The sequence below is a fragment of the Lycorma delicatula genome, chromosome 2 (assembly GCF_047948215.1).
Source record: "Lycorma delicatula isolate Av1 chromosome 2, ASM4794821v1, whole genome shotgun sequence".
NCBI classification, from domain to species: domain Eukaryota; kingdom Metazoa; phylum Arthropoda; class Insecta; order Hemiptera; family Fulgoridae; genus Lycorma; species Lycorma delicatula.
In genome coordinates this window covers 49,115,320-49,142,828 of record NC_134456.1, presented here as the reverse complement: position 1 = coordinate 49,142,828, position 27,509 = coordinate 49,115,320, and the positions used below count along the sequence as shown (strand labels likewise).

Genomic DNA, 27,509 nt, shown 5'->3' with positions numbered 1-27,509 from the left:
CAGATCTATAAATGTCAAGGCTTGTGTTTATTTAATCTTCCTTGTACTATTAATGTGAGCGCTAAAATTACTTACCTTGTCCCTGTACTTTTCCTGAAACCAAATTGGTCTTCTTCTAACACTTCCTCGACTCCTCTTAATTCTTTCATATAAAATTGTAGTAAAGATTTTTGATGCATAACTAGTTAAGCTAATTGTTCTGTATTCTTCACATTTATCTGCGCCTGCTTTCTTTGGTATCCCGCCTATTTATTGTGTTTATTAAAAAAAAGTCATTATTTATTATTTTGATATATTAAACAATATATCAAAATAATAATGGATGTTCCTTTAAATAAATTTAATCGAAGATTATTTTTAATTATTTAATTACATAAATAAATATAAAATAGATAATAAAAAAGATTAATTTTCATCTTTTTTATTGATTTACGGCTGGGAATTATTGTTAAACAAAAGGATTACTTATTTTGGTGAAAATATTAGAAATATTTTTCCTTCATAAGTGTGAAGTTTTGTTTTACTGTGTTTGAATTTTTAACGGGTGTTGTTTTAGATCATTGTAATTTTTATGATATTAATTTCTCCTCAGTTTTACAGGTAGTTAAATAATCTTCGGGAATGTAATTTTAATTCGGGAATGTCTGTTTTTAAACAAATTTACTTACATGCCGACTCATAACTAACCCCAGTAAAGTTAGTAGAACTCAGTCGTCTCAAATACGCGCCGGACGAGTATAAAAAAAGAACCTCAACCCTTCATCATCTGTTTCTTTGCCTTCTATTTTGTTCAAGTTTTGGGGTTCTTTAATCCCCATCACAACTTAAACTTAGTGTAACCGACCTTGTAGATTACTGTTGACCTTGAACGTTCTAGGCGTTTTTTATCGATAAGAACATAATATATTTAATTACCGCTTGATATAATCCTATAGAATTAACACAAACTTTTTTAACAGAAAATGTTTGCTATTAAACGTTACATTACACTCAACATATATTTGGAATTACTATACTAAAATATATAAGGATGCGAAATACAGATATGAATTCTAATGTTCATCACCCGCTTTAAATTTATTGTTACCTTTTGATCTTACGAGTTGAATTCTTTGTTAATTTCACTGCGCATAAGCTACCGCATGTTACTGGAATTGACGTGCGGAAGGGACAATCGGTTAAATTCATTTCATTATGTTGAAATAACAAATTTTTAAATATTTTTTATCCTTTCTTCAGTAAGTTGATTAATCGCCCACAGTTGGCACATAAATATTTTATATACATTATTGTTTTTTATGCGTATATTTTGTTAGTAATGCGTGTAGGTGGTGCAACGGTCGCACATATGTCTTTCATGTAAAACATCAGCAAATTAGGTTAAATTTACAACAATAAGTTTTTCAGTTACGTTTCCCTTCCCCTCCCGACCGCCCGCCATTATTAAATTTTAATTAACAGTTTATCCTGGTAGCAAAGTTATATATGTCATTTTACAAACAAGGTATCCGGTTATTTATATCTCGATTAAATAATGTAAACCTTTGAGAATTCTTTACTTTTATTTGACCGGCTTGATGATATTAAATAAATAAGTTTCAAATTAGTTGCATAAATTGTTTGAAAATTTGTAACATAGAGGTCCAATAACACTGGGAACAAAAAATTATTTTTTTTTGTCTGAAGAAGAAAAACATGTAATTTTTGTAGTACTTTTTCTCCTTATTTCAAATAGAATAGCGATTTTTCCCTATCACGCAAGGTTTCCGAGGGACAGGAAATTATAATTTCAAAAATTTTAATACTTTCTACATTCTTAAGTACACAATATTCAAACATTTGACTCGCCTAGAAAGTAAGAAATTATGATTTTCTGCTATATTTCGCTTGTGGAGCATCCCTCTTGATGGTCCAACAATAATCGGCCAGCATATTAGGATTCCATTTGCCTTGATATCTCTTTTCCATAGTTGAAATCTCCTGATGAAAGTGTTCCCCGTGCTCATCGCTCACTGCGCCAAGATTTTCCGGGAAGAAATCTAGGTGCGAGTGCAGGAAGTGTACTTTTAAGGACATATTACAACCCAAATTTTTATAAGATGTTATAAGATCGTTGACAATAACACGGAAATTTTCCGCCTTTCGATTACCCAAAAAACTCTGAGTAAAATTTTTGAATGCTTGCCAAGCTTTCTCCAGTCGATTCAATAGTTCCTCAACCTTTTCATCGTGCGTTAGTGATCGTATTTTTGGATTCACAAATATTCCTTCATTAATTTTTGCATCACTAATTTTAGGAAACTTCTGTTTTCTAGTACATGAAACCAGTAGTATTTTCCATGGCCTTGACGAAATTCATTAATCCTAATTTGATGTGTAACGGAAGTAGATACACGTTTGTAGAATTATACAATGGATCATGTTTCACATTTTTCTATTTAGGAATGAGTGATTCGCATTTAGTCTTTCCTAATGAAATGTTTTGTTTCTGTCCCTACTATCCCATTCACACAAAAAGCAACAGTACTTTGTGTAACCAAGCCGCAGACCAAGAATAAATGCAATTACCTTCAAATCAGCACAAATGTTCCATTCATACACTGCATATTGTGAAGCTTTTCAATAAAAATTTCAAGTTTTCATATGTTTCTTTCATACTAGCAGAGTGAGCACAGGTACTGATAGGAATTTATTGCCATTATGCTGAAGCATAGCTTTTAAACTAACTTTAAATAATCAATGAACAGGCGCTATTCTGTTAGTGTCTGAGAAAAATGTCATTACAAAACACTAAGCCATTCTCTTCAGAAAAATAGTCTTTAAATTCATAATGACGATTACAATAAGTACATATCTTTGTATTATATTGAAGAAGATTCCATCCTTTTAGCTGGGAAGCAAGCATTTCAGACTCCATTTTGGATGACTTTAAATCTCGTATGAGATCGTTAAGATTTTCTTGAGTCAGTAAATGGGGCTCATATATGAACTGCATTGTTCAAAAGTTGTATCACCAGAATCTATTTCTTTTTCTTCCTTACTTCCATCAGACTGAGCTCTCTTCACCTAATGTCACATGTTCTAGAGGCTACGGTACGGGCAATTCTTCGTAGTGTGGAACTGGTCTCATTGCAGATTGCAATTTAGGAGGTACACCACTGTACGTTTTGATTTTGACGTACTGGTAAACCCTTTAATGTTTGTTACGCAGAAATAACAGTCAGAAGAGTGATCTTTGGGTTCCCTCCAAATCATACGGATAATAAATGGCATGTGGCGTGTGCCATTTTTCCATGCAATAAAAAGCCTAAAAAACGATAACAACAGATGTGTGAGACCCAGGACCTTGTTTGTTCCCCGACTTTACACCCAAAATAAAGTTCATAACACTCTTTTTTTTACTAATGGATTAAGGTTTCGCCTTTGGGTCTTGAGCGACAGTTTACCACATAACATAAAAAAAAATTGTTAGGATTATTTAAACAAACTCTAGGCATTTTTTAACTAACGACTAATTGAAAGAAATAGAGTTGTAAATATGTAATGCACAAATAACTCAGACACACAAAGCACTCACAATGACCTATTTACTGTTCACTACTATCTCACAACTGGCATCGTTCTGATGAATGTGTGCTACTCTAGATCACGTTTTTACATGTCTATACACGTCTGGACCTGCACAACAGTAGCAACGCTACCCGTTGAGTTAGCTCATTTGGTTCCATCATATTTACAATGCTCTAGGAGGTTTTACTTGACAATGGACGATAAAATGTTTTAATATATTTAAAACAATTAAAAAACAAAAAAAAACTGTTTAACTACACTTCTTGTTACTCGTGAGACAAAAATGTTTAACAGTGTAATCGGACATTAATTGAATGAATTTTGAAAAATTAGCTCGGAGGACGTTTATTTTTTTAATGGCTGTAATCGTATTATATGTTGTTATATCCTTAAATTTATTATGAACATAATTTCTCAGTCATTCATGTTATTCATAGTCGTACTTCTGTTAGTAAAAATGAAATAATTTCATTATTTTAGTTTTCAACAAAATGTTTTTGTAAAAATTTATTTTTTTAAAAATGGAAGATAAAAATTAACTCATTATTAATGCGTTTTGTATATTAATTTAATATTTTTTTCTTTTACCAGATCGTTTATCTACAAATAATAAATTACTATTAAAAAGAAATGGTTCTCAAAGTAATTTAAATTAACAGTATAAAATACCGACTAAAAAATGATAAATTGTTGTTAAAGGAAATGATTACGGCATAAAACATTTCTTACGAAGAAAAAAGATTCGTTATATTCATGTCAGAAATGTGCGGAGTCATGTTACCACATTAATTATTCAAATTACTCGTATTAATGATTAAGAAAAATGTAAAAATGTAATATTGGTTATAATATTAGTCGGAAATTTTGACGCTTGCAGTTAATTTATTTTTTGGGAAATAAATTTGCGATTTAATTTTAAATTTGATTGTATTAAAATATTTAAAATTATTAAATTTATAGTTAAAACTATAAACATTAAAAGGCGATCTTTAATAATTAATTTTCCAAACATTATTTTATTACGAACGTATTCAGAGCGTTACATTTTTATTTATTTATTTATCTGTCTTGCTTGTACTTTGATTCTTAATTTTTTTTTTGTAATTCATTTATTTATTCTAGATAAATTAGTTCCCAGAATTAATCAAATGTATTGATGTTTGTTTTAAGAGTAAAAGTGAAAAGTTAGGCGTATTCGATTTTATATTTTCAGTTTTCGTTAAATTAAATCAGTAAAATTATTTAACACAAATAAAATGTATTGGTTTTTAATAATTGTGTAGCATATAACAGTATATACGTTTTTGCATTGTGTAATTTTTTTTAAATAATGTTAAATTATATAATAATATTTATTTTTTAGTTAAAATATTGAATAATAATATCTAATCTGTTGAATAAATATATGTATGAAAATAAATTATGATATCTGTTACATACCAATGATGATGATTATTATTTTGATATTTGTTAAAATTAAAAATTAAAGCAAATTAAAGATGTGTATTTATAAAAATGATAAGCTACGTAAAAATTTGTCAGATTCTCTGCTGTTTGCCGTCCTTGTTTCTTCGGTCGCTGCACTATTGATACTGAATTAACTCAAAACGCTAATGCGAGTCGGTAAGTGCATGTGTGTGTGTGTGTGTGTGTATGCGTGTGTATGTTTGAATTAAGAAAAAGAGTGAGTGGGGATATAGAAAGAACTTCATGTTGCTTGTAGTAATAGTAGATCAGTCGGTTAAAAAAAAGGAAGGGAGAAATGAGCTTCTCTCGCATTGGGAGGAGGGATATTAGCAGACATTTTTACACGTCGACATGATTTTATGAACTATTACTGTGGGGATTATTTAATACCGATATTATTCTTTTAATATTTTTTTTACTCAAAGATACCTTTAAAATATATTTAATGTTAACAGTGTCCTATGTTTCAAATTTTTTTGCGGTTGTTTTTTTTACATTTGGATCATTTTGCATCGGCAGTCAAGCCACTTTTAAAATAACACTACCTACGTAACTTTTTTTAACTTCTTTTCCTCATTGCTAATGTATATTTTGTTATCTTTCGATTAAGTTTTGATATTTTATAAATGAATTAATTTTTATTTTATGAATTTTTATTGCTGTATCTTTTCTTTTCCTTTCTTTTTCCTGTTTAGCCTCCGATAATTACCGTTCAGATAATACTTCAGAGGATGATATGTATGAGTGTAAATGAAGTCTAGTCTTGTACAGTCTCAGTTCGACCGTTCCTGAGATGTGTGGTTAATTGAAACCCAACCACCAAAGAACACCGGTATCCACGATCTAGTATTCAAATCCGTGTATAAATAACTGATTTTACTAGGACTTGAACGCTGGAACTTTCGACTTCTAAATCATCTGATTTGGGAAGACGCGTTCACCATTAGACCAACCTGGTGGGTTTTTATTGCTGCATCTTGATTCTTCCCGCATACCCTAGATCTTTTCTATTTGTTACAATTACATATATTATACAAAGCGTGAAAATATTTATTTTCTATAATAAGTATGTTAACCTGTAAATTGTTTAGAATTTCACCAAATTCTAAGTCGATTGTCACTAAAATCCTTGGCAGCATCGGTGAGGCGTGCTTTGCCAAATTTATGTGTTAGGATGCGGAGTTAGTTCTTTTTTTTTTAAGTATACATTATTGGATAATGATCGATCCGTCAGCCAAGGTTTTTTGTCTTAATTAAATAATGTGTCGAAAGACATTTTTTATTAATATGTAATGATAGGCGCACAATTCGCCTTAACGACTTTAATCATAGTCTCACATTACAATTTCTAACTCTTAATTTTAATTTTTATATTACTACTATTAGAACAGACTCTGGATCTTTGTTATTAGCCGAATAAGAAGGAAGGGTTTTAAAGTAAATATGTCGGTAACTGTTATCGTGATATATAATACTATCGGCCACCAGCTAGGTCTGAGGTGATAAAATATTATTAATTGCTACAAAAAAATAACAGAATAATTTTAAATATTACACCGCCTTTAATTCCACCATTATTAACTTGAGAATCTATTGCATCGAAAATTATTTAATAGCAATTACTATACACAATATTGACGTTTGTAATGGAGATGCAAGTTTTTTTTTTACAAATTTGAATAGTAGAATATTTTTAACAAAAACTGTCGATAATGTTTTAATTTAGGATCGAGTATTTTTAGAAATCAACTGACCGGAGTCGGTCGATAATTAAGATTTTGGACTTTGAACTACTGATCAAAATCTTACAATACTGGGCCGTTTAAAATCCAACGGGCGACTATTAGTTTTATAAACTTTAAATTAGTCATCATCCGGTGCTAGAATCTTAATAATAATCCATTCTTCTTTTCTGTAACTGTATATGTATAAACACATTCTGTTTAATTATTATTATTTTTATTTTTTTATTTTGGTAGTTTCTGAAAACCGATTGAGTGAGTAAATTATGATGTTTTTCATTTTTTCCTATAAGCACTTTATCGAGCATTTCAGTAAATCGTATTTCAAATGTTATAGTTTTATTACAGTCTTTAATTAAACAAGGTGTCTAAATTTATTTTGCCCCCTTTTCATTCAGTAAATCTCCTTGAAGAACCACTCACTTCGTTTTTCTGCTAGTTTCGTTACCTATTATCTTTTTAATCATACGCCACTGTTTATATTTTCCCTGCAGAGATTTTTTTTAAATTTGGTTTGAGTTATTTTTGTTTTTGAAATCCCCGAATGTAAATGTCCATACTCAGCTGTTCCTGTTTGCATGAAATTTTTATTGTACTCAGCGCATCTCGTTTCCACGTTGAGTAAATAAATATTTTATTCGCATCGGTACATAGTAATTCATTATATAAATTGAGTCGGGAACGAGCGGGTACACTTTTCCTACATTAAAAAATTAACTGTTGTCTGGGTGGATCAAGAGAAACCGTAATAAAACCTTGCGTCAGAATAGCATCGCAATATTAAAAAAAAAATTACGTATATACTAATGCCCGTAAATAACCGTTAAGACTTTAAAATTGCTAAATATTTCTTCAAGTTACTTATAAAAAATTTTTTTCAAACTGGCGTTTTTCCCAATATTCGCAGTCATAGAACATAGATGAAGACATGGTTACCTTTTCCGGTCTGAGTAAAAAAGATAAGGTAGAAAATATAGAAGAAATGTTAAAAAGGAAACTCTTAAATCAGAAGAAGCGAACTTAGGCGGAACAAAGAGAACTGGTAGAAAACCTTGGGTCTCAGACGATATATTGCAGCTGGTGGATGAACGTAAAAAATATAAGAATGCTACTGATGAAGAAAGTAAAAGGAACTATCGACAATTAAGAAATAATACTATAAACAGGAAGTGCAAACTAGCGAAAGAAGAGTGGATTAAAGAAAGTGTTCAGAAGTGGAAAGAGAAATGAACATTGGTAAAGTAGACGGAGCATACAGGAGAATTAAGGAAAATTTTGGGGTACATAAATTAAAATCCAATAATGTGTTAAACAAAGATGGTACACCGATTTATAATACGAAATGTAAAGTCGATAGGTGGGTGGAATATATTGAAGAGTTAAACGGAGGAAATTAATTAGAAAATGGACGTTGAAGAGGATAAAATGGGATAAACAATAGTGAGATCTGAATTTAAGAGAGCATTAAAAGATTTAAATGGCAGAAAGGCTCCTGGAATAGACGGAATACCTGTAGAATTACTGCGCAGTGCAGGTGATTAGGCGATTGATAGATTATACAAACTGGTGTGTAATATTTATGAAAAAGGGAACTTAAAATTCTGTTAATCAGTGGCAAAATAGACTGGCGGCAGAAGAAAACGACGAGGGTATATTGAAGCTGGTGTACCGCTACGATAAATGTTTTAATTCATGTGGCGATTATATAGAGAGGTAATATAAGATAAGATATATAGTTTAAGAGAAATATTAAAATATTTTTAAGGTTTTTAGAATGAATTTTTTTACAATGAGACTATCTTTACTTTAGCGATAATCTCTTGTATATGAATAAAATATAAACCACCAAAACAAAGTAAATAGATAAATTAAAGTAAACTTACCATAATAATTCAAGAATCGATTTTCGCATCTTCAGTTTTAAATTCTATAATTATATTAAAATATATTTATTTACAATTTTGTTAATTTGTCGAAATTATTATTTTTTTTTTTTAATTTTTGAAATTTATTATGGAAATATGCAAATTCTGCTATCCAGTACTGGAATCTTTATACTCGTATTTCACTTAATATTAAATTGTATTAGCACAGTAGTCGTTAATCAGTTCAATAATAAGCCCAGTGCGTGATTTGGTTTATCGAAACAAGATCGGTTTTCACAATTCAGCGTAATTGATGACAAGCCTACGAATAAAGCAATACTCCAACGGTTTAGTCGGTTTAAGGGAATAGGTGGTGTCTTAAAATGGGAAGTCACCACACAGGCCGTCCGTATCTGAACAGAATGCGGAACGGATCCGAGCATCTTGTACGCGTAGCCAGAAAAAGTCGTTAGCAAGGTGCAGTTAAAGAGTTAGGAATATCAAAATCTATCGTGTACAAAGGGTATAAGATACAACTTTTACTTGAAATCAAACCCCATGACAAAGTAAAAAGATTGGAATTTGCAGCTTTAATGCGTAACAACATCTATAAAACATTTACCTGGTTGCCCTCATGTTTTCAAATGAGCCGAAATTACAAATTACAAAGAGGTCAGTAAATCGACACTATTGCAGGATTTGAGGATCAGAGCCTCCGCATGAGATTATCAAACATAAGGGTGACTCTCCTGAAGTCAATGTTTAGTGACAAATGACCGTAATGTGGACCCCACATTACGGTCATTTTTGTAGAAAGTACAAATAATGGGGATATTTTCTGTGATATGAAACTTGACGTCTTTCCACAGATATTAAAGAGGAAAAAAGGATTAGTTTTCTCTAAGCTAGATGGCAGTCCGCCCTACATTACAGCCACCGTGTCCATGCTGCATTGAATATTTGGTTTCAAAATAGATGAATTGGAAAAGGAGGGCCAATCGTATGGCCACTAAAGAGCCCAGAAATTACCCCACTAGATTTCTTTTTGTGCATATGAAAAATGTTGTTTATTCTGAGAAAATCCAACCGCGTATGGATTGTTGCGGCAGTAGCATCCATTACATCCGACATGCTGGCGATTACATGGGAAGAACTGGATTACCATCTGGACGTGTTCAGGCCAATGAATGGTCCATATCGAAGTGTATTAAACGCCCAAGAAAACTTCAGAATTTACCTTTCAGAATATATACTCAATGTAAGTAATAATAATATATTAAAGATCAGAGGTAAAAGATCTTTATATAAATTATATTCTAATAAAATATTTATTAACTATATATTTATATATAAAAATTATTACTGTGCTACATTATTTTATTATTATTAATAATTTCTTGTAGTGTTATTTTTTTAATTATAATACTGGTTCTGATCACAACTGTGAAGATAAAATAAAATGTTAGATTAGAAATGATAATGGTTGAAACTTTTTTAATCATTTTTTAGTATAAGACTGTACCATTTGAAAAAAAGACTGTCTGTAAAAAACTACATGCACAATAGTAGGATTAAAATGTGGTACATCATTTAATTTTTTGAACTATTTATGTTTATTGATTAAACTGTAACCTGATGATTTTCCTGTGAGTTGCTGAATTTACATTTAGACATGTAGATAGAGTTATTCCATTCACATATCAATAGTGCAAATATATGTGCGAAGACAGCAGTGTAGAATTTCATCTACTTTTAAAATTAAATATATTCTGCAAAATTTAATACGTTTTCTTATACATTCATTAAAATATATGAATTCGAAGAGCAACTTCCACAATTTATATTTTTAGCAAAAATGTTAATAGTAATAATAATAAGTATGATTTCATTTTCTAGTCCAGCGACTAGAATAGTCACAAAAGTAGGAAATGAAGCATAGTCTAGTCTATAAAAATAGCGTGTTTTTTATTATAAATCTGTCATAATACTTATTTTACAAAATACATAACCTTAATTGTAAGTGACCAGTCATAAAATTTAGAATGAAAATACTTAAAAATAAAATAAAAATTACATAGACTAATAAGTAAAATAAAATATATTTTATTTTAAAATTAAAAGGCTTCATTTTTTTTTCGATACATAGTAATGTTTTTACAATTTTATTCTTTGTAATTATTTCTTCTTGATTTAATAAAAATTGTTAGTAAAAAAGTAAATAAATAAAAGGGATTCGTATAATCTCTTTGCTACTTTAATTTGTCAGGTAATCTTATTAAAATCTTTTAATTGGATATACCATGTTGATTTTTCAAGTAATGTTGATCTCTGAATGCTGTAGTTATAGGTAAGTTTATTTCCAGTATTGTATAAGTGTTACTTATTGTTGTAAAAGCTGCGCTACTTGTATTTTATGAATAAATTAGTCCATATGATAAAAATACATGCAAGGGAAGAATTTCTATTTTTCTAAAATCAGATCCTTAAAATAACCTATTATTGATACTAGTAATTTTCCTAAATCATTTCTTTTTATCAATAAATTTCATTTCATTCTTGTTTAAATTCCGCAAAAAAAAAAAATCGTACGATAAAATAAAAGTGTATCTATGAATAACAAATCATTAAACAAAGATACAAAATAATTTGGGAAATTGTTGGAATAAAAAATGAAACCTTAATTATTAATTTGTCTTTCCATGATGATAATTTATTTTAGCAAAAGTCTTTTTTGCCTGAAGCTATGTATTTTAATTAAAATTGATATTATAATTTCAAAAAAAAAATCTAATTTTAGAATAGAAACAAAATTTTATCTTTTGTTATGAATTTTGTGGGAGTGGTAATTTTATTTTAATCCATTAACTGTTATACTCTAGAACAGTACTTATCAATGTGGGGATCATGAAATTAGCCTACAACTTTACACATAAACAATAATGAAATCATTTTATGAGAAAAAAATCACTTACTACAGACATTTTAATAAGATGGTTGCATTTGTTTTTCATTTAAAAGTTTTTCCATACGTGGATCTACATTAGAAACTCACAAGAGCAAATTGTTTTCAAGTGATAAAAGATTATTCCTATATTTAGTTTTTAATGCAGCCATAGATGAAAAATGCTTTTCACAGAGGTAAGATGTGGCAAAAGGAATTAATATCTTCTATGCTTCTGTGACTAAATTTCCATTTTCACTTCCAAGCCAAAACATATCTAAATATTCAATCAGATATGAACCATAGTTGTAACATTTTATCGGCAGACATTTCATTGAGCCGGTTGTATCTCAACCAGTAACCTAGCAGCTGCAACAAAGTTTTCACTAAATAGATTCAGTACTCATATCTTGAGAAATCATTTTTATCTTCTGGGAAATACTCCACCAACTGAATGTTTAGCTCATGTAAATGCACCTTCATGCTATCTAAACTGTGGTAATAGTATCTTCTTTAACCAAATTTTTCTCAGTATTATCAGAAGTAAGTGGAAACATATCAAACTTTTGCTTTGAAGGCAAATAATTCCAGATATGAAGCTTCTTAATGAAAGCATGAACTTTGTCATTAATAAAATATTTTATTACATCCTTGTAAATTCGCATTCAAGTCGTTTAAATGTAAAAATACATCAGCCAAGTAAGCCAACAGCAACATATACTCATTTTTTTTTAAAAACATTGAGATTAATTCATCTCACAATTTCAATAACCAGGTTAATACTTTCCCTCATGATAACCATCTCACTTCTGTATGGAAAAAAAGAGATTTTTTCTTTTCACCCATTTCATCACATAATTTAGCAAACAGCCTATTCGACAATAGTTGACTTTTAATCCATTTTTACAGCTTTACAAAGAATTTGAGATTTTCCTGCATATTTTTTGTGGCAATAGCATGTCTATGAATGATTGTCCATTCCACCTTTGGTATAAGACAATCTTTTAATTTTTTCAGAAATCAACTATTATTTCCTGTTATCACCTTTGCACCATCACTACGTACTGCGTTACATTTTGTTCAATCTGTGTTACAATTTCTAGTAGCTTCATAAAAAAACATCACAAATAATATTACCCTGTTGCATGACCAGGTATTGATTTCCAAAACAACATATTTTCTTTGCCACATGAACTCACAAGCTGAATTATCTGATCACGAACATCGGCAGCCACATCATCAATTTTCCTTAATACTGGGTTGTTAAAAGCAGAATTTTTTTCAAGTTTTTTTGTTTCTGCCATGCCTATTAAAACACTGACCACATCAATTGCAGCAGGCAATATGAGCTTTCCTGCAATTATATGGGATGTAGACATCTTAGCTACTCTTAATGCTATTATATAAGATGCTTCAAGTGTACTGTTTTCAGTATGACTTGATTTACAAATAGAAGCTTGTTGATTTTTTAAAGTATGTAATTTTCTTTCGAAAAATTCCAAGGGTTTGCTTTTATGATCCGAATGTCTGATTAATTTTGATGGCTTCATTCTTTCATCGGAGAGGACTTGAAAGAAATCAATGCACTGTGACTTTCCATCTAGTGAGTTAAAACCATAATTTAAATAATTTTCATTGTAAAATCTTGTCTTTTTACCAATCAATTCACTGGTTGTAGGTGTTTACTTTGTTGTTTACTGTTACTTTGTTTTTTCACAAATTTATCCATTTTTATAAGAATCTAAATGGAAATTAACAGTTACATCATTTGACTGACCACACACTAAAAAAATCAAAACCTCAGTTATTTTTATTTTCAATGAAACTATGCTTATAAAAGCTTAAATAAAGGCACCAGATGCACGATTTGTATTCAAAACTAAACTGACGTTCTGCAATCCCTTATGCCTCTTTTATACTGCTGAGAGCATGACGTGATCAAACATATCTTATGTATGTTCGAACATAACAACTCTCATAGCAAATATGCAAGCAGATCAAATTACAAGGAGCACGTCAATTGGAACCTGTAAATTGCTCATTTTGTACTCTTCATACGTGCATATTCATACCCATAGTTAGTTAATAGTTTTAAATAGGTTTCATCTCGTTGGGGTTGGGTGAGCTGCAAAATATTATATATATTTTTTTTTTACTTTTTGGGGGTCATGGAGCTAAAAAAGTTGAAATCACTGCTTTAGAAAAATGATTATATTTGTTTAGTTTTGTTATGATATGAGGTAGTTGTAATTTGTTTGTTGTAAATTATTGATTTAATAGCTGTATTTTATAAGAGTAATGGTCCCTTACATGACGTTAAACAGTTTTAGCATGGCCTATTTTAAGTTTGTACTGACCACAACAAGATCTGTTAATCTTGAACGCGTCTTCCCAAATCAGCTGATTTGGAAGTCGAGAGTTCCAGCGTTCAAGTCCTAGTAAAGCCAGTTATTTTTACTCGGATTTGAATACTAGATCGTGGATACCGGTGTTCTTTAGTGGTTGTGTTTCAATTAACCACACATCTCAGGAATGGTCGAACTGAGAATGTGCAAGACTACACTTCATTTACACTCATACATATCATCCTCATTCATCCTCTGAAGTATTATCCGAACGGTAGTTACCGGAGGCTAAACAGGAAAAGAAAGAAGAAGAAGATCTGTTAATAACCAATTATTTTGTACTCATTTTAGTAGATTTAATGAAACATATATTGTTCTTAATTGTTCAATTTAATTCTGTTTACTTTTTTGTGTTTTTTTATTTTTTTAATTAATTGTAAAGGTAATTTTTCTTTATTCAATTTAAAATATACTCTGTATTTTCTCTTAGCATTATAAGTCAACTAACATTGTGCCTGGTTCATGTTTATACATGTTTAAAATTCATGTACTATTTGGTGGGTAAATATGTTGTTTGTTTTTTTAAAATAAATCTATGATATGTGGTATAATTTGTTTCCTGAAAATAATGCAAAGTGTGTGTGTGTACATTTAACTTCTGAATAATAACAAAAACAAATTTTGATGTTTAGTATGTTACTTATACACATTGAAAAACTGCATTTTTTAATGCAGTTTTTCATTTTAGATAATGCTGTATGCCAATCAAACTATAACTTATATTTGACGGATTTTTTCTTTCAATAACTTTTTAGTTTAATTTTCATCTGTGTAAAAAGAAAAGTTGTGGAAGATCTCTTGTGTCAAAAGAATCGTGTTCACATCATATACAGACATAGTTTAGGTAACTGTTTACATCAGGTGTGGTTGATAATAGATTAGCGAGATTAGAATTGCAATTCAACAACCAACTGTATGAAAAATTTTTTGGAAACAATTGAAAATGATGCCTTATAAATTACAGTTTAAGCAAAATTTGAGTGACAACAATAAAGTTTTACGTAAAGTTTCTGTGTAGAGGTGCAGGAACATGTTGATTAAGAAGATGGCTTCTTTCATTGCCTAATCTTTGGTGGCAAGTATATGTTTCATATCAGTGGAAAGATCGATAGATGCAATATATAAATTTGGGGAACAGAAAACACTAGAAAAACTGAAGCAAATTCACCTTTCGTGTAAAGTGAATGTGTTTTATGCTATCTCCAGTGAAAAAGCATATGGCTAGTTCTTTTTTCATTGATACATAGTAACAGGAGAGGTTTATCTTTATATGTTAAGTGAATGGCTAATGCCTTAATTAGAGGTCCAGTTAGATCTGGTTGAACACTTCTAAGACGTTGTATAGGCAGTGCAATTTACAAAAACATGACATTGCTGGTGGCCATCAAGAAGTGTGTAGGCTTAACACCTTGTGATCACTTTTTGTAGTTTTTATATAAGACCCTACCTACTCTTTTAGAAAAGAGTTTTTGTTCCTCCGTTTCCTGTTGATGTAGATAATTTATAACAACCTTTCACAGACACTTGCTAGTATGGAGCTGAATAAGATTTCATATGATGAATTAAACTTACAGTGATTCAGTGTACATATAGAACATTTATAGATTTAGACTTGGATAAATTTTCTGTGAATCCATGTAACAATCTCAATGTTTGAAAAATAATTTTTTACAAACCATCAAAAGTGTTTATTTTGTTTGTAATCGTACTGTATAGTGAATTCCATTAAGATTTTATACTGCCCACAAATTTAAATATCATTTGCAGTAGTGGTTTTATGATATTCACTGTCAAAATATACTCTTAGTACATTGAATATGCTTTATGAAAGAAAACATTGAGTGTCACGAATAAAACTTTTCTCATTACATACAAAGAACTTTCTTATAAATATGAAGTAAATCATATTTATAAAAATCTCTTGTAATGAGAATATTTCTGCCGTCATCAATATAATATTTTTAAAATGATGTAAGTTTACAGTTGTTATTATTACAACCAACAAGCAACAGCTTATTATTCCAACAGCTGCTTATTCAGAGCGACTTTACCACTTCAAAATTAAATTATATACAGAAAAAAGTAAACTGTTTCTAAAATGTGTTCAAATCATTTTATGGCGACCAGGGGGGGACATATTCAAATCTTACTTTCTATTAAAAATACTGCATTGTATTATTATACCTGTCATTTTTTTTTTTTTTTAGTGAAAAAAAACTGAAGTAGTTCCGCATACAAGATTAAGAAGTTTCTCTAATTTTTTTTTTTTTTGTTTATCCTTTTAATTTTTACAGCACTATTTGTCTTTTTGTTTTAATATTTTTAAATAAATGTATGTTTGTTTAAATCTACATTTTTAAGATTACAGATAACAGTTTGAATGTTTTTATAAGTATTAAAAATATTAATATTTATTCAGTATTTTATGAATAATAAAAGTATATTAATATTTAAATTCAAGAAAACCAGTATTCATACTATCTCATCTTTTTTTACATTATTCAACAGTACTTTCATATTTCTACTCGGGTCATTTTATGACTTAATGTACTTTTGTTTCTGAAAATTTCTCTTTGAATTTCTACACTTTGAACCGCTTAAGTAGTTACAAAATGTAAATGACAAGTTATACTTAACAGTTATTAAGGTAAATTGAAGACAAAAATTGCACTTGAGAACCGTTCATAAAAATTTTAAATTACCATTAAAACTTTGTTAACAGTCATCATCAGTATACACTGCCAAAAAAGAAGAAATAATTATTATAAAAAAAATAATGGCTCGATAATACAAGTGTTTACAAAACACTTTAGGACATCAAGTGTAACAGGAAGTTTAACAATCAAGATGGCCAACTGGCTTTAGATTTTAAATGGTATTTGAGTATAACCCTTTCTTGGAATTTGCATAAGTAGCTGTCAGATATTTTGAACTTAAAATAGATTTAATTTGAAATGATTATACTGGTGTACATTTTTAAAAATTACAAGTTTTTTAAAAATATTTGTGTTTTAATAAATTGTGTAAAGGTTTAGTCAGCCCAATTTTGTTTTTTCTTTTTTTAAATTCTTTTGCTATTCTGGTCTGAAAATGAACTAGTATATAAATAGAAGTTATGCTACGTAATTCATATCCATATTTGATTTACAACCCCTAAAATTGAGGATGGGGTAAATAATCATCATTTATGAGAAATGCTTTATCATCAGATAAGATAAATCCTAGAAACCTAATCCTTTAACCAAATAAACAGAAAGTTTTGCTGTGTGATGTGTAGAGACAGTTATTACCATCAGAAAAAAACATTTTTGCAAAAAATTAATAAATGTGACATATTTTATTTAAATTATTTTAAGATAACCTCAGTACACATCATGCATAAAAATTTACTTATATAGCATTTCTAATGTTTTAAAATCCTAGAAAAAAGTTATCTGAAAATGTAAAAAACATTTTTAACACAATTAATTGATAAATTCTAGTCTGGTCATTGTGAATTTCTAAAAGTTCTGATTTTTGAGAATCAGGAATTTTTGAGAATTGTACTTACATGAGAGAAGGGCCAGTTTTCAGTTCATTATCTTGAATTTCTACCTGGGCAATTAGATTTTTGACAAACGTTCTTCGTTCATAAGTTGAATTTTTAATTTTCATTCTCTTACATTTTGTTTTTGTAAAGTACATTGTTTTGTCGGATCCATATTATAATTTACTTTATATACTAATAAACTAATCAAATAAAAATTATAACAAATATAACGAAAAGAAAGAAGAGTAATTGTCTGTACCTATAACCAAATACACGTAACCTACACACTACCATGACATCTGAACAATGTTTTAAAAACAGCACCTTATTTAATCCAAATAACTACACAAAATGAAGTAAAAAACGGTAATTAATGATACAGTATAAATAATTTACATCTCAAATCAAAAAATCTAAAACTATTTGTCAAAATATTACACAGTAAACAACAGTGCCCAGGACAAACAATTAACTATACTACTCAAAGTGTAGTGCTGCATCAGGTGGAAAAGAAATTGGTCTAGAAGACAATATACGAATGAATCCTACATGTACTATTTATCAGTATTGAAACACGAGAAACAAATTTTTTGTTTAAAAAGAAGGAATTTCATCTAGCAACGACCTATATATTCTCTATGTATTCTCTTTTTTAATATCTAGAGTTAAAATATAGAAAAAATAATTATATCACATTAAAAAACAGATTTTAAAGAATAAATAAACGAAAAAAGTTTATTTATTTTATTTTTTTAGTCAAAGTTTGGGTTGACTACCCCTGTAATCTAATATTAGTGGTATGGTTAAGACACCATTTTTATTATGTAATAAATGTTTAATTTATTTGAAATATAACAAATTGTAATACAGGTAATTCAAGACTAGAATGTTTTTTCATAGTTTTTTTTTAATATCACCCATTTGGATCATTGTTTCAGATTCCTTCAGCTTATATGTACAAGACATTTGGAATATGTAAAAAAAATTTACTAATATCAAAAAATGGGTTCAAATTTTGCAATAATCTATACTGATATTCAGCTTATTCCATTGCTTTTAATTCCATCAATCATTTACTTTTAGTTTGATCAGGTAAATTTCAGGTAACTGCAAATGTATAAATCATATCCATTTTTGCTAATATCAGCAAAGTTGATGGAATTGTGCTGCTGAAGGATAAATAAATAAATAAGCTTGGGAATTGCTGAGTAGAATATTATACTCCTAATGTAGTATTACAGTAAGATAATTTAGTAATTAATTGCTGAAAATTTTGGAATTATACTTTGAATTAGTTAATATAGCATTTTTTTTAGTATTAATATTTTAATTGATTCTATTATTTATAATGTTAATTTTTATCATTGTTTTAGGTATTGTTAATAAAATGGTAGAACTTGTTTCTGGAGATGGAGACAATATTAAGATCGGACAAAGGGTTATGGTTGCTGATGGTCAGAGAGGTACTATATGTTATGTTGGCCTGGTACCACCGAATGAGGGAACATGGATTGGAATCGACTGGGATGACCCATCTCGGGGTAAACATGATGGAGTCTATAAAGGTGTTCGTTACTTCACTAGCCGGTAATAATTTTTTTCTATAACTTTTCTTTTTTTTTAACATAATGTTTTGCTAATTTGATTAATTTCACTCACAGAAGCTTTGTTACACAAAATACTCCTTAAACCTATTTTATTTCTCTCCATCTCCATTTATCCTTGGATTACTGCCTCCTTTAAAGTAGAAAATAGTTTTATCTGCCGGTCTTTTTGAATATTGTTTGTGCATTCATATTAATGAAATTAGGTGAATTTGAAAATATTGTAATCTCGTAAAACCAGAAATTACTTCATAAAATGCTGTTTGTTGTTCACGTTTAAATTCTTTAAATCATGTAAAAGTATGTTTATATAAGAATCAATCAGAGAAGTCATTGTAGTTCATCTGTGAATTTTTGCCTCAGTGATAGTTCTGGTTTTATCCAATTTTAATTTACTTAAAATTGTTTCAGACACCCGACATCAGGTTCATTTGTCAGAAAAGAGAAGATAGATGTTGGCAGAAGTTGTGTTGAAGCGATTAAACTTAGATATGGTGATAATGTCGTAGCTGATGACTTAGAAGATACGTTACTTCAAGTTAAAAAAGCACTGAACGCTCCATTTCTCGAAATGGTTGGATTTGATGCTGTTAATAAAAAATTAAGGTACATTCAGTTTAACATATTTATATTGTGTAATTTTTATATATGAAAATTACTTTTTGCAAAAATTTGTTTTATAAAAAAACTAATATTTAAGTAAAACAAATGTGAAGTTATGGAAAGTATTAAACTAAAGATTTAATTAAGTATTTTTCAACAGGTTTTTCATTTAAAATTATTTTTTCTTTGAATTTTATTAATGTTTGTGGTCAGTCATAAAAATACATAGTATTCATAATCACATATTCAAAAGGAAACTGCTCTCTCAATGTTGTTTGTCATTACCATTCATGGGAACTGGCTCATAATTTTGATTCTGCTATTTATCTATTTATCCTAACTTCATGCTGTAATACTTTTCATTTCTTGTTTACTAGTATCATGTCAATATTATCATGGGTTTGCGCCTCAGTCAGGATATTGAGAGATTGACAATTGAAAATGTTTATATAATTACAATTTATTAGTTTTAAATTATATGTAAAATAAGACAAATCAATAATAAGCGACAATAATAAACAACTCACAGTAATCAAAATAATAACAGTAATGAAAATGGCAACACTAATAATAATAATAATAATAATAATAAGTGTCAATAATAATCATAGTAATCACAGCCACAATAATAATAAACATTGATTAAATACAGAACAGAATTTAAAGTAATCATCAGGATTTATTCACAGGTAGATAAATAATGAAAATCAGAATTCAGTCCCATTGATAAAAGATCTTTACACTTTTAACCACTAGTCTTGTATTAACAATAGTATAATAGATAAGACAACTATAAAGTACTTTCACAACAAATACCTTTGCTATTCACAAATCTAACAACAGTTTCTGAATAAAATGTAGTACATTATCTCTTTCACTTATAGTCTAGCAGTAACTCACCGACCATTTCTTGTTCTCATGTACATGGTGCTGTCTACTCCGGAATTACTTGTGAGGTTACCTTAATCACATCAAACTTAATTCACTAAATTCACTCCTTCACTGACCTCGCAGAATACTTTTCATTTCAAACTCACATAACTCCTATCATAGCAGTTTCGCAGACTCGCATCATAATGTCTCCCTTAGACTGGTTGAAGCACTCTCTTGCAGAACTAATTTCAACTGGTCTTCTTCGAAGTATTTATTCTCCTATCCTCTTAAAATTAATATATTATAAAAAAAATTAATATATATATGGACCAGACCCAACTCGAAGCATGAGTGATCGTCCACCCTCACATTTTCCCATGAAATTTCAAACATGGGTTCAGTAACTCTTCTCACAGAGCAACATTCAGTAGGTAGATGTGTCAGTAGGCAGTATCACAAAGAACCATTGTTAAACAGACTGTTAGCTTTACTAAAAGGGCTTCTTTTAGCCTCTTTCTGGATTTCTCCCCTTATTATATTTTCCACTACTTTCCTCTTAATTGGCAGGAATCCGTTACTCAGGTCCTTTATACCGGTCTTGTTACAATGAATAACTTAGCAAATTACATTTATCATGTAACAGTTTTGCATTTTATGATAGTATTTGGGAGGGTTTTATACTTATGCTTATGAAACCTTACCCTTCTTTGTGGTTTATATAGCTCATTGATTAGTATAAATTTCATTTAAATGAAATTGTTACTTATAAAGTGAAAACATAGTTTCGATTTGAGTAATTAAAAAAAAATTGGTTTTATTATCAGCATCATCATAGTACTTAAGTTGATATCTTCTTTAAAAAAAAAAAAAAAGAAATGAGAGGTAATAAAAAAGAAATTGAGTTGTTTTCATAAAGAAAACAGCCCTCAAAGACGCACAAGCAGGGAGTTCATCCTGATGCGAAAGCAGCTGTCTGATTGACAACCAGATAATGGCAGCATGACATTACAGATGATGCTAGTAGTGTTGTGGCTGAGAAAAGTACCTAAGAATTACATTTTTTTAAATAACATAATATTGTGATCAAAAGAATTTGGATGATAATGAAACTTTCTGATTTCTGATAAAACTTTCTTCTTTGCTTCTCTCTAGTCCGTAGAATGCAGAAGTAAAATTGCATGATCAGAATGTAATAAAATAACATTATTGTTCCTAGTTAATTATAAGTTCTGAAAGGTAAGAAGTGTGAGGAAAGATTAATGTAACATATTGACAACCCAATTTAAATTTATTTACTAATCTGTAGATTAGTGTGTCGTCTGACATATAAAGCTATAAGGAAAAACAGAATTTTTCTGATGAAATTTGTTTTTAAAAAACTTCTGTATAGTAGTATCAAAAAGATTATTCTAAGATTTGTTTTTCTCACTGAAAGTGTAATAATACTAATTACATTGCTCAATGTGGAATCTATGGATGACAAAACAGCAGCATCAAAGATTTAACACAATGATATCATCAGTTCACAACAAAGAACTAATTAAAGAAGTCTGTATGATAAATATAATGATACCCATTTTTGATATTGTAGGATGAATCTCTCAAAAATAAGATAATATCCAGCAGAGCTTTTAAAGATTTGAACATAGTTGGTGGGACATTGTCCAAATTTACTTAATTAATAGAAAAATATGTCAAAGATACAATTAAGATGATAAAAAATTTCAATGTACTAAACAGATAATTGAGGACATAGGATGTAATAGATATGATGGTGTTAAAAAATTCACACTGAATAGAAAGAAATATAAAGTAACATCATACTGATCTCCTGACTGATTTCTCCCTTCTCAACCAAAAAAATCACTATGTAAATTAAACTTCTACCTAGACAATAATCTGTTAGAATTATTTACACCTTTAGGCATAGATAATATGTGTGTGTGTATTATATACACACACACATTATATATGAACACTTTTTATTTAATTTATGGTTCATTTTAAACTTTTTTAATATAAACAATCAAATAATTACCAGTACTTACAAATTATTTTTCCTGAAGATTTATTATGCATATAATGTGTTAGAATTTGAATGATTTTACAGTATCCTCATACATTATAATTTTTTTTTTTAGAAAAAATATAATAATTAACATCATTAAATAAAAAGTTGAATAATTAAGGAAAATGGTTTTTCTACAGTAGTTCTAAGAAGCTGATAATCTGTGTTGAAAACATTGCAATTTTTATTGTTATTTATAGTAAACAATTTGAAAAAATAATCTCACTGATGAAAAATTAGCATAAAAGTAAAAACAGTTAAAATTACTTCCTAACAGAAAAGCAGATTGATGGTAATAAAAAGCAATAACAAAATACATAGTTTACTGATCTTGTACCTGACCATTTTTATGGATTGTATTATAACTAGTGAATCCATATCTGATATTTATGAAGTGTTTAGTATATATAGAAAACCAATATTGTTATATTTATTATTTATATTTAATTTTGCATTGTTTCAGCTGCTTTGAAACATTAGAAATAGTTTGGTTACATGATTATGCTGTAAGCTCTGTAGGAGGAGATCCTAATGAACTGAAAGAACTTTGTCCCAATATTAGAGAAATGGATTTATCAAAAAATTTACTGTCTGACTGGTTTGAGGTCGCTGGAATTACAAAGCAATTAAACTCGTTGACTATATTGAATTTGAGGTAAATATTTAATACTATTAGTAATACCATTCATTTTATTCTTATTATTGCTTTTAAGTAATTTTAAGAAATTTGAAACATCTAACTGAATAGACATTTTCCATGTAATAAAAAGTGAATGCATTCTGTTTATATTATGTGTTTTACAATCACTTACGTGCTGTTAAGAGTTAAAAGAACTTATTAATAATTAAATTCAGCCTTGTTAATAGTAAAAATTTCTTATATAATGGTTAAGATCAGAATGATAGCTATTTTACCACAATTCTTGGTGTTTAAATTCAGTATGTTAATTTTTAATTAATTCGTACCTATTTTTATATTTATTGTCATATTTTTATGAGATTCTATTTTTTCTGGAACAGTTGTCAGCTTATAATTTCTCCACATTTACAAGGGAGCAGAATATGTCTGAACGCGCTAACGTGGTTCGGGGGAAATTTCGGCTGTCCATGGAAATTTCATGAAAATTTTTACCAGTCATGAAAAATATAAATGACGACGTAAATATCAACCGATGTTGTATTCACATCATTTTTACAATTATTAACTAAAATAATTGCTCTTTTATCAAGTTTTGAAAAGAAAGATTCATCCTATTGAGTATTAGGCATATTAAAAACAGTGGTAACAATGTCATTCCTGTTGAGTGATGACTCATAGACTCAAATCGCGGCAGGCAAGGGATGCATTACTGATAAGATGCACTGTGGTCACCAGTGTGTGAGTGCGTCTCGTCTCCTCTCTACTGCACTATTTGTTTAGTTGTTTTTGGATAGGCAATAGTGTTTCTTTTTATTAGTTGGCCAGATGTAAGCGTATTGTTTTCTTTTAATAGCGAAGTAGTTAAGTGACTTCTAATAATGTTGTGATATACACAATGTAGTGAGTATAAAATATCATAATTGTACATTAATTAACTATGTCGACATTTAAAATTAAGCAAGACGTAGTAAACTGTGCGTTTTGTGACTGGCACGGCAGACATGATAAACTTGAAAAATCGTTTTGTAAATGATTTTCACCCAAATGAAAAACCAAGAACTAAAGATCAAGCTATTATTTCTACACTTTTAAAAACAAAAACTCATGACGGTGATGAAATAAGTAGCAGTGAACCTTTAAACAAACAAATAAAATTTTATGAATCACGATCATGTTGTACAGAATCGGACTTATCTTGCAGGCAAAACAATGCCAATGTTGGCAATAACATTTCTATCTCTAACAGGCCAACTGTTTATCTTTATGTTTTTGAACAGTTGTCAACTATAAACCAGGCGATATCCGGCCTTAATAAAAAAGTTGATGAACTTGTTCAGTCTGTTGTCCTTATTTATGATAAACAAACTATATAACTCTTTCTTCTTACTTATGTAAGCCATATAAATATGTTAATCTAAGTTGATCAACAGCTGTGATAGTATATATTTTTTCTTTATAAATACTATTGTTAAGTATTACATTTTGTTTAAAGATGTAATTTAAATGCAATTAACCACTAATCTCATTGTTATTTTGATGAAGCTTCTGAATAGGGCAAACTTCCCATGTTTTGATTTTATATGATGTAACTGAGTTATGAGAATATTCTTGTAGAACAAAATCATTTTTACCTGATATAGATGGATATCAGTACATGTGGGTCATCTTTAGCTTGTTAAGAATGTTTGTTAATAATTTTTTTTTTGACTGCAGTTTATAAGGCATACTTTATGAATTGAGAAGCACTGATGAAATGTAGCTGTGACTTATGTTTGACTGATTTTACTTTATCTAACAATAAAATCTATTTTTTGGTTACATTCTGTTGTACCCTTAACATTATAAATTTCTCATAAATGATAATGTTAAGGATATTTTAATATCGACTATAAGAATATATTTTGAATAAATTACAAAATTACTGTCATCAATTGGAGTAATTGCCCTAGGGAAGGAAGTTCACATATTCACATATTTCAAAGTGAAATTGTTGGTTCAGGAATGACAGTAAAAGTTGATGAATCACGCTCTTCACTTGTAAATTCAATATAAGACATGCTGCATGTCAACAAATACATTCTGATAGGATTTGTTACAAGTTAAAAGTTTTTTTTTTACTTTTTGTATTTACTAATAGAACGGGCTGATACTTTCATGCCAATAATTACTGAAAGAATTGTTTCAATTTGTACTAAAATTATTTATTTCAGATAAATTGCATGCACATTGTGGGACCAGAAATGCTAATATGTATTACATTTGTGAAACAGTTATCTATTCAGGAAATTTCTTTCCCTCTATTATATTGACACTAACTTGTCACATCGAGTCTTTTTCAGAGATTTTTTTTTTAAAAGCACCATTCACTTTTTCCAGCTATGTAGGTAGTTACTTAGGTGAATTCATGTGCTGGAAAAACTACAGATACAACTTGTTTTCTGCTATTCAAACTGACATTGCGGCTTTGCCTTTGTCACAATAATTAAATCGGGTAGGTAAACCGCCTAATATTCAATTATACATGCTAACATTATACAGTTGTGTTTTTAAAATAATGGTGGTGGAACAAAATGTAAGTTTTTCATACCAGTCGTATCAAGTGACGTTCGATTCTATCTATTCTGAATTCAGAGAAAACCAGTGGGTGATTTTATTAAGAGCGAATATACTTGATTTTAGTGCAAATTGTTGAATTTTTTATAGTCTAAGCCTGGTGTATCAGTTTTACAGAATAGTTACTGAATATTTTTATTACTGAAAGAATGTTAAGATTTTAGAAGCCAGTATCATTAATTTTTTAATGTTTATCTTTATAGTGAGAATATATTAAGGGCCCCAGCTGATAATGAAGTCAATGAAATAAATAAATTGGACGCTTTTATGTCTTTGAAATATATTGTTCTGAGTAGTATGAATTATTCTTGGAGTGATATTCTACAATGTGCTCAACTGTGGCCTAATATACTACATATTCAGGTAATAATAAAGCCTTTCATTTATTTTGTAATAATATGATTTACTCTAATAATTATGTATTTATTTGAGAAAATTTTAATAAAAATTGTGGTGATTTAAATGTTAATATTCTTAAGTTTATCTGGATAATCATTTCCTCTACGCGTGCTCTAAGCGAGCACCATTAATATGATGCTTAAATTTTATGTATTACATCATTCTCAAAAGAAAAATTGTTGTATGTTAAAAACAATATCGTTTATATGTGGAATTATTTATGCTTTGAACACATTTACTCTTATATAAACTATGACTGATGGATCATAATAATTGTGATTAAATGGAAAATTTTTCTGAAGACCATTTCAACAACCCTTAACCTGTTTTATTTTTACTAAAATTCAGTGTTTTACTTTTAAATATTTTATTAAGTTGAATAGAAAAATTATGTAATACACTGTTAAAAAAAATTTAATATTTTTTTTAAAGAATATTTACTCTTACAGAATTTAAATTTCAGAACAGTATTGATGTCTGCTTGGAACTATCTGCTCATATCCAAGCTGATGACTTCTGTTATTTTTAAAAATGTATCATATCAATAAAATGTGTATTAAAATAGCTTAATCATTTAAAGAAATTTATTTAACCACAATTTCATTAAAAAGAATCTGCTGCCTAGAAAAAATCGTAACATTGCTTTAATTTTTAATTTCTTATTTACTTTGCACAATACATTTTGTGAAAAATTTCTACTGTGCAGTAATTATTTTGATTCATAAAAATCTGATAAATACTGTAAAATAATGATTAAAAATGATAATATCATCTGCTAAACAGTACTACTTATTAAATTGTCTTCTTAAAGCATTAAATTTTAATATTAAAATGAGAATATTCTCATGTATTGAATTAAAGGTTGCATTATTTTAGAAAACTTCAAAATGTTGATAGAAAAAAGTGCATTAAAAGACTATTATAAATTCAAAAATGTGGCACAAAGTCTCTTTAAACATTCAAGAGATTAATCAAAAACTATATTCAAATCTGTGGACCCTTAAAATGTAAAATCTTCATAGTCACTCATAGTTTTGAACTATTCCTTTAAAAAAGGAGCAGCTTTCTCACCACATATGAAGTTAAGAGAGGGGAGTATAGTGACGGTTGAAAAGGACTACCTTGAGATATCCACAAAATGTAAGAAAATAAGGTAAAGGAAGTAAGTTTACACAAAGAAGTCTACTTTA

The 27,509-nt window shown here is 29.0% G+C and overlaps 2 protein-coding genes across 4 annotated transcripts in view; one reads left to right on the top strand and one right to left on the bottom strand.

The window, feature by feature from the left end:
• The window catches only part of Gk1 (Glycerol kinase 1), a 50,711-nt gene extending 45,561 nt beyond the window's left edge, over window positions 1-5,150 (bottom strand). Inside the window, exon 1 of the mRNA XM_075355248.1 lies at window positions 5,011-5,150. The gene's annotated coding sequence lies outside the window, so the exon portion shown is untranslated. The remainder of the gene's footprint in view (window positions 1-5,010) is intronic.
• Window positions 1-27,509, top strand: part of Tbce (Tubulin-binding cofactor E) — a 109,374-nt gene that overhangs the window by 63,150 nt on the left and 18,715 nt on the right. For 2 of the 3 annotated variants that reach the window (XM_075355247.1, XM_075355246.1), the window contains 4 exons: window positions 18,893-19,106; window positions 19,535-19,729; window positions 23,131-23,322; window positions 26,124-26,283. In XM_075355247.1, coding sequence (XP_075211362.1) covers window positions 18,907-19,106; window positions 19,535-19,729; window positions 23,131-23,322; window positions 26,124-26,283 — 747 coding nt within the window. In that variant the 5' untranslated portion in view covers window positions 18,893-18,906. Of the gene's footprint in view, window positions 1-5,060; window positions 5,194-18,892; window positions 19,107-19,534; window positions 19,730-23,130; window positions 23,323-26,123; window positions 26,284-27,509 lie in introns of those variants that run through there. The other variant, XM_075355245.1, reaches the window with a different exon arrangement.